General features: G+C 37.5%; 1 protein-coding gene across 2 annotated transcripts in view; it reads right to left on the bottom strand.

The window, feature by feature from the left end:
* Positions 1-15,766, bottom strand: part of LOC121330800 (dihydropyrimidine dehydrogenase [NADP(+)]-like) — a 170,987-nt gene extending 155,221 nt beyond the window's left edge. The window contains exon 1 of one of the 2 annotated variants that reach the window (XM_041277595.1): positions 15,529-15,766. In XM_041277595.1, coding sequence (XP_041133529.1) covers positions 15,529-15,567 — 39 coding nt within the window. In that variant the 5' untranslated portion in view covers positions 15,568-15,766. The remainder of the gene's footprint in view (positions 1-15,528) is intronic. The other variant, XM_041277594.1, reaches the window with a different exon arrangement.
* Between the last annotated feature and the right edge of the window lie 3,979 nt (positions 15,767-19,745).

Below are 19,745 nucleotides of genomic sequence, written 5' to 3'. Positions count from 1 at the left end.
GGTGAATACTTGAATCTAAATGCCTGTCAGCAGTCAACAGTGATCTACAGTAATGTTGCAGGACATACAGAAGAGCTTACCTCCATCGCTGTGTAAAACTCCTGCTGGATGCTGTTTTACATGATCTGCCCTGATCTTTACCCTTTTTAGGAGACATCCATTTTCTTGTTTGTGTGTAGTATTTTAAATTTCTAGACTGCATATAGTCACATGGCAATCACTGCACTGCACTATGTGCATGGCGAATAGTACACGCAGGCACACAACAGAGCGGTACAATTTCGTTAATGTGATTTTGTTTTGTATGAAATACAAATAATTATGAAATCATTTATTTTTATTTCTTAAGAATATTGTAAAACTTGTGTTATTGGGCTAAGTTCATGACTTCCGCACAGCCCGTGAAATCGCAATTTACACAGGGCCTTAATGATAACTAGAATACATGTAACCTTCTATCACTATAACACATCTTGTATATTTATAGATGGCAAGTGCCCAACATTAAATTAACAACTCATGAAACGATTAAATGCAACAATTTTCTCTGCCAGCACAATTGCATCATGCCAGCCAGTTCCCTACTGTTTAGAGATACTTGTCAAAAGCCAGCATGCAAGCTGTACAGCTAACAGGGTTTTCTGTCCTCTGGGCATGCACGCAAATTTATATTATATTATATATATATATATATATATATATATATATATATATCATATATATATATATATATATATATATATATATATATATATATATGACACACACACACACACACACACACACTGCCTTGCAAAAATATTCGGACTCTTCCTATGGTATCCCATTTTGTGAAATTACAAAATGATGCTGTGACAACGACGGCTGTAGTGGGGACGTCAGACCAGAAGAAACACACAGTAATGCGAGATGAAATGACAAGTGGATGTGCTGCTCTGCGGTTTATTATTATAAAATAAAACAGTACAAAAGACAGAACACGGCACTTGACGCCAAAATAAACAGTCAAACAAAACGGACTAACACTTAAACAAACAGTGCACTAACACACAAACACAGCAAGTCAAAACAACGGTTATATATTTACGTTTAGTTAGCGTTTTAAATTCTCTCCTCTCCACACCCGTTCTCCACTCACCGAACACACAAAACCGAGTGACTAAAAACATGTTGCTTTTATGTAGCTGTACCGAGACTTGATTGCTAATCAACCATTCAATTGGAGTCTCTGTACAACTGCAATTAATAAAAGTTCAATTCCGTGTGCTCACATGTCATTACATTTTACCTGCACATGAAGTGCTGTGCAATCCTCGTGCCTAAATATAAATATACATTTTAAACACTTGTGTTACACAGACCCATTTATATCCCGTGTACCAATGACTATACACCAACATTAACAAACTACACATAACATACAACACAAATAAAGAGCCCATGGGTGGGGCACTTTGCCACAGATGCATACACATTTTTTTAAACTTAATATTTTATTCAAAACTTTAATGCTCAAAATGAAGACGTCTAAAGGTAAGTTACAGTAAATGTCAGAAAAAACTAAAGAGAAAAACTGAAGTATGTTGATTTCATAAGTAGCCAGTTTTAAGTCTTTAGCAGACAAAGAGTTTTTCCTCTAGTATTTGCCTGTATTTTGCTTCATCCATTTTTCCTTCAATCCTAACATGCTTTCTAGTCCCTGCTGAAGTGAAGTATCCCCATAGAATGATGCTGCCACCGCCATGCTTGACTGTAGCGATAGTGTTGACTAGGAGATGTGCTGTGTTGGGTCTGCGCCAAACGTAAAGCTTGGCATTTAGACCAAAAAGTTCCAATTTGGTTTCGTCTGACCACAACACCTTTTACCACATTTTTGCAGGATCACTCAGGTGCTTGTTGCAAACTCCATGCAGGCTTTGAGATGGCTTATTTTTAGTAATGGGTTCCTTCTTGCCACCCTGCCATACAGGCTACTTTTGAGAAGTGTTCTGGATATTGCTGACTGATGCACATTTTCTCCCATCTCAGCCATTGAACTATGTAGCTCTTTCAAAGTTGTCGTTGGCCTCACAGTGGCATCTCTCACCAGTTCCCCCCTTGCCCGGCTGCTCAGTTTGGAGGGACGGCCTGATCTAGACAGTGTCTAGGTGGTAAAATGCACCTTCCATTTTTTGATGATTAGGTAGACTGTGCTCACAGGGATATTCAGAGACTTCAATATTTTTTTTGTACACTTCTCCTGATCTGTGCTTTTCAATGACTTTATCCCTGACTTGCTTTGAAAGCTACTTGGTCTTCATGGTTGAGTCTTTGCTTGCAATTCACTACCTGGCCAAGGAACCTCACAGAGACAGGTGTTTTTATTCTGAAATGAGAACCACTAATACTGCACACAGACAGAGGCATATATATAATATATATATATATATATATATATATATATATAATATTTTCTATTTATATTACCTTCCTCTATTATTTACTTTTGCAACGAGCACCTCGATCATATATATATATCACTATATATATATATATATATATATAATATATATATATATCTCAGTAAAGTTTCACACAACTTGGGCTGACATCAAGGTTTCACCAAAGATTGTCCAGTGTAAAACAAGCAGTTTTGTTATATTCCTACAGATTGCATGGTCCATATATACATGTTTTGCGTTTGTAACACAAATATGGAGCTTTATTTCATTTTAGGGACATATGCTACAAAAAATATTCTCGCTTCGAAAAGAACGCCTAATTTGAAGAAATCGTAAATAATATATCAATTTATCATTGCAAGATCAATAAGGCTGCAAAGTACAGGAAAATAAGATCCTCTTATATATATACCTGGACTTTACTTAACTGCTTCCGTATTATGTCACACATACCTATGAGTCGTATTTCAGGACGCTGTGATACAATACTTCGCATATGGCCAGATCGACGTTGCTCACAGGCTCATCGGGGTGCGCAGACACTCAGAATCGACTGTACCACAGCAGATAGTTGCGGCACTGCAGATCACTCTCTGCCCTTCCTCTACCGAACACCTCTGCAGTTAGCAGTTCAAGTCGAGTAGCCATTTGTTGCTAACATGATATCAAATTAGCAAAGTCTTCAAATTCTTCAGAGAGATTTTTAATCATTCCAATTCAAATTGTCCTGTATCTGCACAGATATAAGAAAGAAAACTTCCTCTCCTATAAGAAATAGCTTCTACAAATTCAGGGTTTTAAATCCAGCATTTCAAAAAGACTGAGAAAACAGTGTAATTTACTTTTGTTTTAGCACTAATACACGTGTTTCACATGTGAATCATGTATAAGAGGCCTACACAGAAAGGGAAAGCTCCACCTAGAGATGGCCATAATAACTCTCCGGGCAAAAAATAAAAACCTTCATGGGTTTTAAGATCACAGCATCAATGAAGATGACTGAGAAAACAGTGTAATTTACTTTTGTTTTAGCACTAATACACGTGTTTCACATGTGAATCATGTATAAGAGGCCTACACAAAAGGGAAAGCTCCACCTAGAGATGGCCATAATAACTCTCCGGGCAAAAAATAAAAACCTGATGGGTGTCCAGAGCACCATCAATGAAGATGAGTATTGTTTCAAGGAATACACAATGCGATTTCTGTCAACCATTGACCAAACAGTCAAGAAGAATGGCCTTCGAATGAAACAAATCTGATTCTCTTTGAGTGGAATAGTGAAAGTAAGTTCAAATAGATAGACAGTATGCCATTGCCATGCAAACTACTTATTATAACTGTATCACACTGCATAGAAATATTATGGATCAGCTTTTCAAATTGATATTCTGCACTCAACCCTTTTCATACTTATTGGTGGTGGTTATAGCCTGTCTTGTATAAATGGAAAATGAAGGGCCAAAACTGATTTTCACTTAAAAGTTTAGCAGTAGCTGTTGTTATGTTAATTCATATGTGTTTCTGTTTTTACAAATATTAGCATTTTATTTTGCATGAGGGGCAGCATTCCCTCTAAGGCTAAAATGCGTGCATTTTTCGCAGTAACTGGCAAAAATCTTCGCACTCAGAAATCATCTCAAGTGTTTTGAAACTGGTAAAAATGTAAATCAGCACATTAGGCGAAAATACACATTAAAGTGTATCATAATTGAAGACATATCACATCCATTTTTTTGCGAGTTTATTCATCATGTGACTTCACTCCATGTCACTGCTTAAACTCAACATGGCGGCTGCACCAACAAAGAAATAAGACAGTTTCAGGAAGACACAGCTAAAAGAAATATGACTATCTATATGAGGATGGTGTAATAGTACTCTTACAGTTTTGCTGTAATTCGCGTGATCATGTACGAGTCAATACCACTAAATATCATAGTGCCAGTCGTAAACACATAGAAAATAAGAAAGCAAATAAGACGGCAACAACAGCAAGCACTGCATTTTATGCTAAAAAAACTAAGGCCTAAGGTACTGTGCTCAAGGCTGCACTTTCCCGAAGTAAGCAAGCTAAAATTAACTGCATATTTATTACTGTTTAGTTTATTTCTTTCCATGCTACCTACGTTTCACGCATTGTTTCCCAACCTTGTTCCTGGGGGCACACCATGTCTGCTGGTTTTTGTTCCAAAACAGCGCTCAATTGCTTAATTGAACTCTTCACTGAACTAATAAAGTGATTAACTGGGAATGTTCCTGTCATTTTCAAGCTCTTCATTTGTTGACACAGTTCAATTAAACAACTGAGCTCTGCGTTGGAACGAAAACCAGCAGACACAGTGTGCCGCCAAGAACAGGGCTGGGAAACACTGCTTTAACAAAGCTATAATTAGCAATTTTAAACCATGGCCATTTCTTAACAGAATTAGATTTTCTGATGACGAAGAAATGAGCTAAAAGCTATTTTTCTAGCTAAACAATCCTTAAAGGAAACTGATCACTTTACTGTGTAAAGGATGTAGTCACTACACTACACACCGTTGGTTTCATAAATACATTCTGTCTGGAGAAACGCCTCTTTTTAAATCTTGCAAATAACACTGCAGAATTTGGACAGAAACAATTGAGAGGATTAATTATGTGTTTACATTAAAAGGGGCGCTATTTACATAGCAGTGAATCGGTTTTAGAGTAACGAGCCAGTCAATGTCTTCATCAGTGTTTGTTATTTTATCCTGGTTACATTATAATGCCAATAAAACGCTAAACTTAATTTGTGGAATACTTACTCTCACATAACATTGCTGGACTGTTACCAAATGGTTTGATATTTTTTACTGTTATTGTAAATGCCAGAAAAAACCTAAACAGTTCTTTTCAAAACACCTTTATTTGTAGAGTGAACTACTGTGTTAGTGGAAGACTGTAAATATGATTCTCACAGCTATGCTGGACATTTGGTTTTCTGAACTTTTGAAAAAAGTTATTGCTATTGCCAGCAACAAGCCAAGTGATGTCTATAAACATTATGACAAGTTTGAAGTGTCTTCAGGTGCTTTACTTATTCCAGAGTCTGATTGAAAAAAAAAAAATAATAATTATTAATATGTTGATAAAAAGTGGGAACAACTGGAATTGGCCATTTTTGAAAAACGGAACTTGGTATTCCCAAGAATGGACCAATTAGTAGCCCTACAGATGGTACTGAGGTATTGATAAATGTGCCCTCATGAGGAAGCAATTACACAGAATGTGTTTTTTTTTTTTTTTCTGAAAAACACACATACATTGCATGAGCCACAGCAAAGCCTGCAAATTACAACCTTATACTGCTCAGTTCACAAGAGTGGGAAGGACATCTTCAAGGAGGTGGGAATCACGTGTGCCTGCAGATGAAAATACCAGTTGGTGAGGCTAAATAAAACTAGAAGATCACAAAAGGGTAAAACTAGGGAAGTGTTTAGTACGTAGTCACCAAGCAAAACCACCAATCAGTAACACAACATAAATGTGGGACACTGAAGCTAGAGATAATATAAGTGTGACAGTTCCTGCTATTAGTAGGGAAGAGAAACTACAGCATGGCTTCAGTTCCATCTTTACAATGGGCAAAACCTCAGGGGAGGGCTGCACAAACTTCGCATCGAAGGATTTGGTCAAGAGCCGAAGATTAATCACCACAATAAATGTCCCGCTGAATTTCTCTTAACGCACCCGTATGCCCCCCTTCCCAGACCAGACGCAATACCAATACACAGTAAATTAATGCATTTTGTATTAACATGGCATGTCTGACGACAGGCTGATCTTTTTCACCTGTTTGTTTACACTTGCGTTTTCATAATTAAACTCCCGTGCAATTATTCTCCAGTCCAGTAGAATGCGCACACACCCTCCCTGGTTACAGTCAGTTTCACAGTAAAGCCTGGACGACAACATCAGGCTTGTTAACAACATGGCCCCACACAAACATATCCCTGTTACACCCGACCATTTCTTCTGGAAGAATAATCAGCTTCGGCAGTGACTGTTGAAATGTAGGCTATTATATTTGTGCTTATAAAATACAGTGAAATTCATCCCCTGAAAACATATCTATTTGCTAGACAAAATATGTGTGTGCCTGCGGTGGAGTGTCCTGCCCCTTTATGTTTATTAGTGTTTTACATTGTATGTAGTGTGTTAATATTGGTGTTTATGTAGAAAATACACAGGATATAAATATGGGTTACGAGCACAAGTGTTTAAAATGTATATTTGTATTTAGGCACGAGGATTGCACGGCACTTCACTTGCAGGTAAAATGTAATATGTGAGCACAGGAAATTACACTTAATTCACGTGCAGTTGTACTGAGACTCCAATTGAATGATTGATTAGCAATCAAGTCTCAGTACAGCTGCATAAAAGCAACATGTTTTCACTCACTCAGGGTTGTGTGTTCGGTGAGTGGAGAATGGGTGGGGAGCAGGAGAAAAAAAAAAGAGAAAACTAAATAATTAATTTAACTCACCGTGTTTGTCTGTTCGTCCACTGTTTGTTTACTTTTTGCCGTTTTATTCTTCTATTTTATTTGGTGTCAAGTGCCGTGTGCTGTTTTGTTTAAATCTTTTGTTTATTATTATTTAATAAAACAATGAGCGTCCCTGTGCCTCAGTTTCACCCGCTACTTCCCGAGTCTGTGTTTCTGGTCTGATGTCACCACTGCAAGCCATCCTGTTCACACTGATGTTTGGAGATATGGAGTGGCCTAGCAAGTGAATGGAAGAAATGTGTACTTCTGCGTACTACAGTAAAGTTTACAGACAAAGTGCAGTATATTTGTGAAACAAATACTGCTTCATTGATTAAAAAAAATAAAAGTAGCCTATGGTAACATTATAAAGTATGTGAACTTTTCTATGACAAAAAATGCTAAAATTCAGGACCAAAATAATTCAGTAGGCCCTATGTGTTAAGCACCAACTGTCTCTTGGTCATTTCACCAGTAGGCCTGTAATGGCATGGTAAAAATATATATAAAGTGTATGTGATTTTATACAGCTCGTATATATGCCTATAATACACCTTGCATTGAGAAAAAAAAGGAAATTATTGTGTAATACAGTTCACATGCAGTCACGGTTTTGGTAAGTAGCATTTTCAAAGCCAAATTATGTGCAGCATTAAAGTAAAAATACAGCAAATCCACAAAACCAACGAAATACATATTGTATATTTTACTTTTTATTTTTATTGTTCTGTGTAAGTGTTCTAATAGGAGAATAACAGAGGTAAAAGACTGTTTGTGCAGATTTTTTTATTTATTTATGTTTAAAAAGGTGCAGTTACAAAGTAGAATTCCATTCTCAAAATGCCAGTTCCATTCACAATGTCTAATTCCGCGATTCCATCCATGATTCCGCGATCGTGGCCAATCAGTAGCCCTACAATAGCCATGAATCACTCTTTTTCCCTGAATTTAACAGGTTAAAACATTTGCAATTCATGTGACTATTCTACAAATTATTGGAAAGAATAACACCGAATGCAATTCATATTAGGGTAATGCAACAGCTATATGCCTTTCATTTTCTATAAAAAAAAAAATAACCATAACATATTTTTAAAGTGCACACATTTTCCTGCATTTTTAAATTTAATGCAGTAGCAATTTCATTACTGTAAAATAAAGACTTGCTGGCCATACAGCATTAATTTATTTAAATAATAAAAAGTACCCAAGGACAAATTTATCATGATTTCCTCAGCAAAGCCTCGTTTACAGTCCAGTATTGACCTTCTCTTCTCAAGTGGAAAATGTACAAGAGAAACAATGCCATGCTGCTGCTCAGCTAAAGGAAACTCTAATAATGTTTGACAGAATATAATGTACTGTTGTTATAAAATGTTTAAGCAGAAATAGAAAAAAAATGGATATTAGTATTAAACCTGTAGCCATCCACCTGCTGAAAATGGGTCGTACACACGAGTGCCCATTTATTCAAAAACCAATGATTTCACATGGTATTATGGATGGGATCTATTATTAATATCATTATTAATATGGAACAAGTGTAGATGTGCTGTATAATACCAGAGAGGACACTGTAATTTTAGGAATAACAGCATTATAAAAAAAAATAAAAAATAAAAAATGGCTGGCAGTTAATCATTTTTTGCATTGTTTTCTCTCACTATTGCTCTCTCTAGTTCGAAATAACTACAGAATGGGTAAAAGTACAAACACCAACAAATATAATGTCACATGCACTGTATTCTGCTCTCTCTCTCTCCTCTCTCTCTCTCTCTATATATATATATTACAATTACTATATACCTTAACTGGGATTAAAAAGGTGTGCTATGTATATATTGAAAGATCTTAATATCATGCTAACCTGTTTTACCAAATGATACAAACACATTTTGTACACAATAAGCATTTGTTGGAGTTTAATTTTTCAATATTAATTTACTGTATATGTTTCATCTTTTTTTTTTTTTCTTTAGGAACACACAGACATTTACACGGCTATTAGCAAAACAGGAGGGCACGTCTTTTTCTTTCTGATCGATAGTTGCACAACACTGGCCAATAAATTACCTTGACCTTCCTTATCTCTTGAAATACAAGCACGCTGGGGACTCTGTATGCACCACGAACATTGTGTAATACTTAACTCCTTCCTTCACCCAACAACATCTTCACTAAACTGCCTGACGGTAATGAAGCTCACAGTTAAGCATGAGTCGGCTATTCTCTGTTATGAGATTAGTCTTCTGCTTTAATCAATAAAGGAATTTCCACATATTGATCCACCTTTAGTGAAATAAAGCATGGGCTATAATAAATACAGAATCAGAATATCATTTAGTTTCCAACATAATTAGATACAGTACACAGGTACAGATCACTAAAAGCTACTGGATTCCCCAGAGAAGACATCTATTTGTCCGAAGTACTTGAAAAGGATAAAAAAAAAAATTTAAAAATCAGTGCAACATAAAACAATATAGGCCTATATTCTTTAATATTCTGTATCTGAATTACTTTAAATTATATCAGTGACAAGATAAAAAAATTGGGTAGTGTCCTGGATTTGGTCATTTAAATTCAAGAACTATGATTAATAGCTGCTTTCACAGACCCTGATTATCGCTAATTGTGGACTCTCTTAGCTAAATTGACATTTAGTTGTCCAGAATTAGTGCTGATCAGGGACTGTAAAACCAGCCAGTAGCAGTTTACTCATTTGTGACATACTTTATGAATGTGTCATATATTTTTTGATGACAACACTATGTACATTATCAAATCAGGAATTGAATTCAAAAGTACATCAAACATAATATTATCTCATGAGCAAAAGTGCCACGTCCTCCAAAAAAGGCTTCAGTCTGCATGCCAAAAACTGCGGGGTGGTGGTGTTATTGCTTGGTTCTGGGCAGAAATCTTGATTGTCAAAAATGCCTGTAATTAAATGAAAATAAATGAAAGGCGGCAGATGACCATGTGCCTTGAATGACCTCCAAGAATAGAAGAGTCCGGAACTGCTGCAGCATAATCCACTGTTAAATGATATATTCATGGGGATGCTGATCAAACAGGGGTCAGGGAATGCAAAGTACTGTTAAAACAGGGCTGGTACAATCTGAATGTGAACCTGCATTTATAACAAGCAAATCTCCAAGAGAATCAGGATGTGTGAAGTTAATTGCACAGTAATCTCTGCTTCACCCAAGTTGTGCCTGGCACTTGATGCTTCAATTTCAAGGCCTTGGTTGTGTGCGTGTGCATGTGCGTGTGCGTTTTAAATAGAAAAACAAAACACTATGGATTTCACATGTAGTTGACCCTAAATAGGATCAGAATAACAACATTTATTCAGAAATGTGCTGATAACATCTGCTTGTTCCTGTACTGTACTTCTATAACATTACTGGTATTAATAACAGTAACCTTAATTCCAGAACATCATTTGAATACGTTTAAGCAACTATGGACAACATATGTCACAGTATCATTACATAAGTATTTCCAGTCTCAATCTTAGACAGCGAGGTTCAACAACAACACCCGACCAAGGTTTCTGACTGCCAATGTCACCATTGCAACTTTAAAATATTTTCAACAACTGTATTTTTTTATGTTAGTCCCCCCCCCCAACTCATTACGCTCATGCATAATAGATAAATACACCGACATCTTAACGTGCAGTGCATATGCGAGAAACGAGAACTAGTTGATGGTGGTTCTATTGCACTGCAGCTTATAAACAATTCAGACAATAAACTGGCAGAAAGTGCACCTTCACAGCAAAAAAAGCAAGTGCTTCAAGAATTTCCCTGGTTACGTTAAAACATGTATTGTGAGTTTTGCACTAAAGCAGGTTCAGTTTTTGCAGGAAATCTGATTTTATTTCTGGAACTAACCACTTTAAGAAAGAGTCTGTGAAGAAGCATGGTAAAAAGCAGAAAACACAGAAGTGCTAGGGACTACTTTATTGCAAAGAGTTATGCCAACCCATACAACAATAGCCAGATGAATGGTTCGTGCTGCTGAAGTAAATGAAGAAAAAACGTTTAGGGAATAAAACATTAAATTCAATGCTGCTTACTGATTCTGTGTATGAAACGTGTATATCAGGGATACGCAACCTGTGTCCCATCGTCTGAGTGCAGCCCAAGTGTATTTATTCCATTTCACTTATGAATATATCTTAAATATTTTTTGTATTGTTGTTGACTTGTTTTTTCTCATTTTTCACGTAAAAAGCAGTACACTGTTTTCATTCGTACAGCGGAGTACAATTACTTCTCATCAGCTTAAGTCTACAACTAATTTCATGAGTCCTCCTCTCCTTTCTCAAATACACAAACCCGCTGCATTGAAAGAACCCATTCCCATCAGCAGTGCCTACAAAGGTACCACGAAATGTTCCTGTCAGAAGAACTGAGGAAGTCAGCAACTCAGGTCACTTAAAAAAAAAAAAAGTAACAAAAACGCTTATTCACTGCCAAACATTAACTACTTTAGATGTGTAATGGCTGCAGTATAGGATACTGACCTTAGGTTTAGGGTTTCGGTGTTGAGAAAGGATTATTCATTGTTTTATTAACAGTAACAGTAACATGACAACCAATCAGAGTGCAGTATCCTTACAAGCACATTTGGTGGTACCTTTGTTAGGACAGCTTCCCAACATAGGAGTAGGGCTTGTTGCTAGGAAGGTGATGTCACTGTCCTGTGTCTTTTGCAACATTGCTGCTACAATTGAAGAACTCGCCGGCTTAATATTGTTTTTCTGCTGACAGTCCTGTGCAATGTGATGTTTAGCTGTGATACGTTTTGATAAATCAACGTTCTTTCTTGAGCAATGGCAACACTTTCCCCCTCCGCTGATCTATCGACAGCTGTTAGGTTTTTTGATGCTATGGGCTAGAAGAATTGGAGGTAAATCTATCCACATATTCACTGTTTGGCGACAGCAGTTTTAAAAATATATATTTTCCAAATGTTTTCTTTAGTACTGTTTTTAATACTGATGTGTTGTAGAAAATGTGTAAACCGGGCAGCTGAGTTTGCTTTATGTGTTTCATTCGGTTTGACACTGATTCCATGATTTCTTACATTGCAGGCATATCTTGGTAAATATTGTGCTTCAAGGCCAGGGATCCTAGCTTTCCACAATACAAAAAGAAACAAATTCTCTGATCAAAAAAACAATAAAAATCTGTGTTATTCCGCAATTTAAATAAATTATTATAGGCTAAAATTATAAGATACACAAACACTACTATTGAATAACAGTTAGCACAGGAACTATTTATTGGTACACTTAAATTCTAAGGAAGTTACCAGCTCAATCAATAATATAAACACACTATTTATTTATTTTTAGAGTAAAACAGGTTTAAAAGACATTCCATCGCAAAAGGACACTCAGTACTGTATCTACAGCCAAGCCCCACCCCTTGTTATGTCCGTGTTATCTCTGTAGTGGATAGGGCTATGAAATACGCCCTTTTTTTCCCCGTTTTTTTTCTTGATGATGTCGGACAGGGTCCAACACTGGAAGGGAAAGGGAAAATTGTAATGTCGGATCTGGTCCGACATAGGGCTGCAATTAATACTAAACAGTATCCTTCCTTCCTACAGTACTTCTCAGTGCCTTGCCATGCTTATTAAAGTTTACTGCATTTCATGATGCTTTTCCAGTGCAACACCACGGTAAACGTTTCCGATGTCTTTTTTCCCCTAATCTCCATTTTCTCTTTCTCTACAGATAATTCTCTCTCTAATCACTGTTGCTGCTCAGTGGGTAATTTACTCTATCTGTGTAAAATAGTTTTGTGTGAGTTTCTGGAAAACTCCTACAATCATGTCTTATAATTTTTAGATGCAGCTGCTTGCGTAACACATTTCACATTGGCACTCCTACCTGGGTCCAGACCCGGGTTCTGGCTACCCAGGTCACAATCTGCATAGTGTAGAACCATGTACCTGGGTCGTACCCGGGTTAACCCGGGATCCAGCAACCCACCTCAGCATGTGGGTCAACACACTTTGACCCAGGTTAAGCGAGACAAAATGCATGACGGCGGACGAAATAACCAACAGCCATGCCTCCATGAAGGTTTCACTTCCACAAGGAATGTTTTTGTTTATTCTGTTTAGCCATATTTTTGTTGCTTGAGACACACCATGAGCCAGATTGCAGCAGGGATATAGAAACATTTGCTATAATCAACATTTGGGCCGATGGTTCAATCCAGAGACGCTTGGATGGAAGCGTCTGTAACAAGCTGCTTCCAGGGCACTGATACGTGCATTGTGCACTAACGTCTGTAGCCGACCGCATGACACCAGGTCCTGACCCAGGTAGAGCATGCCAGTGTGAAAGGGGCTTAAGGCTTTAACTGTTTTATCTGAACTGTTGCAATGTTTAAAATATATAATAACTTAACAGCCATGGTGATGAATAATCAGCTACTCAGAAGTATTTTCCAATGTCTTCATATAGGTTATGCAGCAGATATGGCATACTGTAGAACATAAACATCAGCTCTTCCAGGCAGGTTAGGCAGTAAACTGTAGTGTGTTTGTAGATCTAGATTGCACAGGACGGTGGGTTGCATGAGATCAGGTGAAACAAGGTCTCTGGGGTACAGAAACAGCAGTACTGTAAATTACACAACAAGGCCCTTACCCACTGAGCAGGTCATGTAATAGTGCTGCTCAAGAGCAATTCTGCCCTATTGTGATGGGAATGAGAATGACTCCTTTCAGCTGACTGATTAAAAGAGCAATCTAACCAAACTTTGCGAAAAGTCAAATTATCAGTCCATCTATTCAAGTGTTACTCAGTGGCAGGTGACTCAAGCTGGAAGTTATGGTGCTGGTGGAGCCAATTTCTTCTCCACACAACTGTTTAACAGAGATACAAATCAGAAATGTGTTTTAGACACATCCTCAAATCTGGAATGAGAGTCTGTTTGGTTGAAACATTTAAATAACAAATTAATATGTTCATTTAATAAGTGGATTTCAGAATCCACTTTGATCAAAAGGATGTCCATTAGAGATCTGGAAGTTCACTTGCAGGAATCGTATTTTTTGTCTCTATACGCAAGCTTTTCTGATGAAAACCTACCGTACTTCAAATCAACCCCCCCACCCTACAATTCAGAGAACTTTGAGTCATTTTAACTTTTTAGTGAGAGTTTATTTAGCCACACCAAAGATTAATTAAATTCATATTTTACACTGGAATCATGTTGCCAATCACGCTGTTAATTTACTTTTGATACATGGAGATGCAGAAGCATGTGGGTCATTCAAAGTTTGCCATCTAGTTCTAATGTATACATTATGTATGTTAGCAAACCCTTAATGAACTATGTTCTCCTTAGTTTGTTAAAAAGGGCTTGCATTTACTGTACACCTCAATTAAGAATCAAACATGTGACTATCATACAGTACTCATTCAATACTACAGAGACCTTTGTTCAGGACATACTAATTTGATTAGTCTTTTGGTATTTGACAGAATTTTAAACATTTGACCCAATGTAATTTGTCAAACAAAAAACATGGAATCATAATTATGGAGAGTTGGGGTCAAAGAGGTAAAATGGGTCATTTTTGTCAAAGTTACAACAATTAACAACAGCTGAGACCAACAATTTCTACGACATGGGTTAAAAACTTAAGGTCGAACTTAAGGCCTCATCTGTTTAGCACCTTGAATTATGTTGCATCATTGCACTACCATAATTGATTTGTATTGCGATAAATGCTCCATCTATTAATACACAAAACATACAGCCTAGAAGCTGTTGGTGCAAAGTACAGCATGCAGATTGCGTAATGCATTATGCGTTACATAAATAACATGGGCAGGGATACTGGCTATCTGTCTGAAGGGAATAAACATTCATTTCCCAAAACTGGGATAAAAAAAAATAAAAAAAAGGAAGGATTAACGTCCCGGTCTCATGAATCCTAAACCACTCGCCGCATACGAGATATGGAAATGCAATAGTATATCTTATCAAGCACAACCTTTATTCGCTAAAATTCAAACCATTTTGCTCTTTGTATTGTGAAGTACAGTAAGTAGTTGCAGTAATCCTAAGCAGGCTACTCAATTCCAAAATAATGACCTGTTTCATAATATGCTCATGTAATCAGATCCGTACTTGTTTATGCATAAATGTAAACGGTGTGTTTAATGCACGAAGAATATGTGGAATATACATTTACAATTGCATCAATTTGGAACATAACATACGCTTAGCTTTACTGTATTTAGACGTGCTAACATATACAAACATGCATATTTAATAGTCAAAAATGACATCCTAACACTGACAGAGCAGATGTTTTCACACCAGTGTATAGCTTTACATGTCATTTATTCCATAACAGCAAGTAGTAAAGCAAACTATTAACTAAGTTTATTAACGAGTTTGTAAAGTTACTTGCAGAAAGTTTAAACTCCAAAAATCACATATGAACAAAATGTCCACAATTTTACATTCATACAATATAAAAAGTTATTTGATTGTAATAGTGGTTGATAAACAGATTATCTTGTACCTCAATGTCCGGTAAATCCTTGCTCAGCATTCTAGCCATGTTCTCTTTTTTCAAGGTAAATTGGGCTGTTATAAAATAAAGTGAAGAACTACAAATGCGTTACACTAATGCACGGCCCAGCAGAACAGTTTGAAGTCCTGAGTCTTTATCAAGTCCGGAGCAGCAACACCTTATGGGAAGACGAATCCATTTATTCTCCCCGGAGTACCGCAGTGACGATACAATAACTTTCAAATGATCCAGCCGTTGATTTTTAAAGCTGGAGCAATGAACATTATATATATATACTTTTTTTTTTTTTTTTTTTTTTAATGGATATACATGGTAATCAAAGATTTGACTATTCCCATTTCCTTGTTCTAACTTTTCAGCAACACCTGCGTTGTAGTCAGTGGTAGATCCCAGAAACTGTAGCTTTCACATTGATATTTACAAAGAAACTTTTCAAAGGTTAGTGGAGGGGGTGTCATGTGTTTAATGTAAACGGACTGTATATTCTCATTGTTCCGTTTATAATATCACTAAAATTAATCTGACTAATACACTAATATGAAGCTGGATTTATTTAGCCCCAATGTAAAGTTTGCATCACTGTGTAGTAATGCAAAAATAAAAAATATCGAAATGCTAAAACAGTATAAACAGCAACCGTTGTAGCTACGTATAATTCCATGAAAGAGATTCCAATTACTTATCAATTTTACTTTTAATTAGGTAAACGACAGCATGTATTATTATCAAAATAAAACATATCTAATGTTCCTCATTAGAACAACAACATAATCAGTTTTAGCCATGGTCACAGAAATTAGCCTAATACAATCCCCAGAGAAGTAATCTATTCAGACTGAAGACAATTTCTCATTGTCACTGAAATAACTGCGTGAACTGCAAAATTTAAAAAAATTAAGAAAAAAAAAAAAACGAAAAACAGTACCTCTCATATTGCAATGAACACATTTGAGTATGTTAGTTTTCGTTTTCGTTACACCTAAACTATTACAAAACGCAGTGTGGACAGCCTAAGCGGTGGAGGGAGTACTACTAGTGTCATCTCTGCTGAAGTGAAGAGATCGACCTGCGCCTTACCGAACCATTCCCAAATGCGCTGCACCATCTGAGGGTGGAGTCGCCGGTCTGACAGAAGCGGGCCGCTCCTGGAGAGGAGGTCTGCTGCCCAGTTCACCGCTCCGAGAATGTGCATCGCCTGTAGGGACAGCAGGTTCCTCTGAGCTCATATCAATATCTTGAAAGCTATGCAATGCAACCCCGGGGACTGTAGGCCTCCCTGGTGGTTGGCATACGCCACCAATGTTGTGCTGTCCGTCCGGATCAGAACATGTGTACCGCTCAGCACTGGGAGGAAATGGTGGAGAGCAAGAAATACCACTTGCAACTCCAGCATGTTTATATGCAGAGAAGTCCAACGGTCCGACCAGGATCCCTGTACTCCTCTGCCTTCCCAGACCGCTCTCCAACCCAGGTTGGAAGCATCTGTCGTCACCATTTGGCGGTTCAGTACTACTCCCATTTGCACACCTTTGTGCAGGTGAGAGAGAACCCTCCACCAGCGTAGGTCTGCTGAGCACGGTTAAGACACAGTCAACCGACGCTGTCTGTCACGCTTAGCATTGAGGTGAAACACATTGAGCCATGTTTGTAGCGGGCAAATGCAAAACAGACCCAACTGAATGGCTGAGATAGCTGTGGCCATCAGATCCAGTAGTTTTTGGCACAATATGAGGGTGACCTGCAATCCCTGTCGAAACAGGGAGAGGCAACCCTTGATAGCTGCAACTCTGTCGTCCGACAGGTATGCGTGCATCGTAGTGGAGTCCAGCAGGGCCCCATGTACGTGATGCACTCCGCTGGTGTAAGTCGACTCTTTATGGTGAGGCCCAGCCTGACCAGATGCTCTGTCACAACCTTCGTGTGGGCCAGTGCTCACTCTCGTGACTGGGAACAGATCAACCAGTCATAGAGATTTATTACTCTGATCCCCTACAGCCACAGGGGAGCCAGGATAGGGTCCACACACTTTGAAAACATACGCAGAGCTAGGGAGAGGCCGAATGGCAGCTCGGCAAATTCGTACGTGCTTTCTTGAAAGGCAAAGAGCAGATACTTTCTGTGCTCTGGAGGAATGGGAACATGAAAGTATGCGTCCCGTAAGTCCATTGTGGTGAACAAGTCGCCCCGCCGGACGGATTGGAGGATGTGATGGTGTGTCAGCATTCAGAACCGCCTTTCTTTTAAGAACCCATTTAGGAGCCTCAGGTCGAAGATGGGGCGAAAGCTGTCGTCTTTCTTGGATACCAGAAAGTACCTTGAGTAGTACCCCTCTCCATGGGAGTTGGGGTCTAAAAGACGAATGGCTCGCCTGCATAGCAAGGCAGCCACTTCTTTCTGAATTACCGTGGCTTGTAGAGGGTCTGTCACGAAAGTGTTTGTGACACCTTGAAAGGGAGGAGGTCTCAAGGAAACTGAAGCGCATAGCCGTTTTGGCAAGCACCTACGAATCTGTGGTGCAAGCGCGCCATTACTGCAGCTATTGTGGCCATGCTACCTATTACAGTTGCAACTGCAGAAAGATGTTTCAGTGTTAAAAAACTCCACAGTGTATGGACTTTCATTGAAATGGCAAATGAATGTAATGCTTTTTATTTATATAACCATATCCACACTCGCACGCACGCATGCGCACACACACACACACACACACACACACACACACACACACACAATATTGCTATACAAATACTTGAATATTGCTATAAAAATATATATATATATATATATATATATATATATATATATATATATATTATATATATTGTTTACTGCCCCCCAGGCCCCCCAGTAGCGGTGAAATTTGTATTCCTGTGCATGCTCTGTTTATACTGCAGTGTTAAAATGCTGAAATTATTTTGTGTCAGTAATTGACTTGCTAGGTTTTTTTTTTTTATCCTTTCATTAAATTTCTTAACATTTAGCACACTTTCTCAATTACAGCATTGGCCTACTGGCAATCTGCTTCCATCAATCATGCATCCAAATGGCAGCTGGAAAGTATGAAATTCCAAGTAGTTAAACAGATGCATTTTGTTTTTCTTGTTATGGTTTGTTTTGGGATGTTTTTATTGGTTAGTAAAACCCAAGTTGTTAATTATATCAATACATGTTCAATTTATCATACATTGATGATCAATTTGAATTCCCTTACAAACAATATTTTAATTATTATGCAATAGGTTTTTTTTTTTTTTTTTGTTTGTTTACTTCCTGACAGATGTTTTTATATGTTAACCATATCAGAAAGTCAGATACTATTTCAGATGGGTAGCTTTTGACGTTTTGGGTAAGGTTATCCTATATTTTGCTAAAGCCACACCATAAATGTACAATAGCAGGCTTTACTCTTGCACACTCCCACAGGACCTGACTACGCAATAACGGAACAGATTTTCCTAAAAATCTCTGCTGCCATCAATAATCAACCACTGCCTTTCAAACCACCCCTTGTGAAAGGATCCCTATTGGCTGAGTGCAGTTTCTTGCCCACAGAGGACACAGTGTTGTCCTGACTTAAAATTTCTCAAAACCCAAATGCTATTTGTGAACTTGCAGCATTACATTAACTCAACTCATACATAAAAACTAAAAACCTTAAACTAAAACAAACCACATATTTATTATATTTATTATTATTTATTATAAACAAATCTGGTAAATACATATAAAACAGCACAAATCACCTGTGCACTGCAGTCTGCTTCTTTGTACATACCCCTATTTTCATCAGTCTCATCAGGTAATCGCTCAGATTGAGGATTTATATGAAGAAAGAAAGTGAATTTATGTTTAAATACTCATAGTTGACTTATTCTAGTGTCTATCTTTGTCTTTTGATCAGAAAGAACACACACACGCACACACACATACATACATGCATACATACATTGCAGCTCACAAGCAATTTTTTTTTAAACAACTAATCTGTTTACATAAGTTTCAGTACATTTGAGTGATACTACAATCAAGATGCAACAAACACTGTGTTATTAGGGTTTTTGCTAACCCTTGCTATTGCAAATTGTTTTGAAAATTGGTGCTAAACTGTTTGGAAAGAGCCTACTGGTGATAAATTATCACCCTAATCAAGCCCCCCTGCCTAGCTCTTCGATTAGTTTTTAGTGTTTTGTGGATGAGTGTGACTG

This window comes from Polyodon spathula, chromosome 18 (genome assembly GCF_017654505.1).
Source record: "Polyodon spathula isolate WHYD16114869_AA chromosome 18, ASM1765450v1, whole genome shotgun sequence".
Taxonomy (NCBI): Eukaryota; Metazoa; Chordata; class Actinopteri; order Acipenseriformes; family Polyodontidae; genus Polyodon; species Polyodon spathula.
The sequence above is the reverse complement of the archived record's forward strand: the minus strand, read 5'-3'. Positions and strand labels throughout refer to the sequence as shown.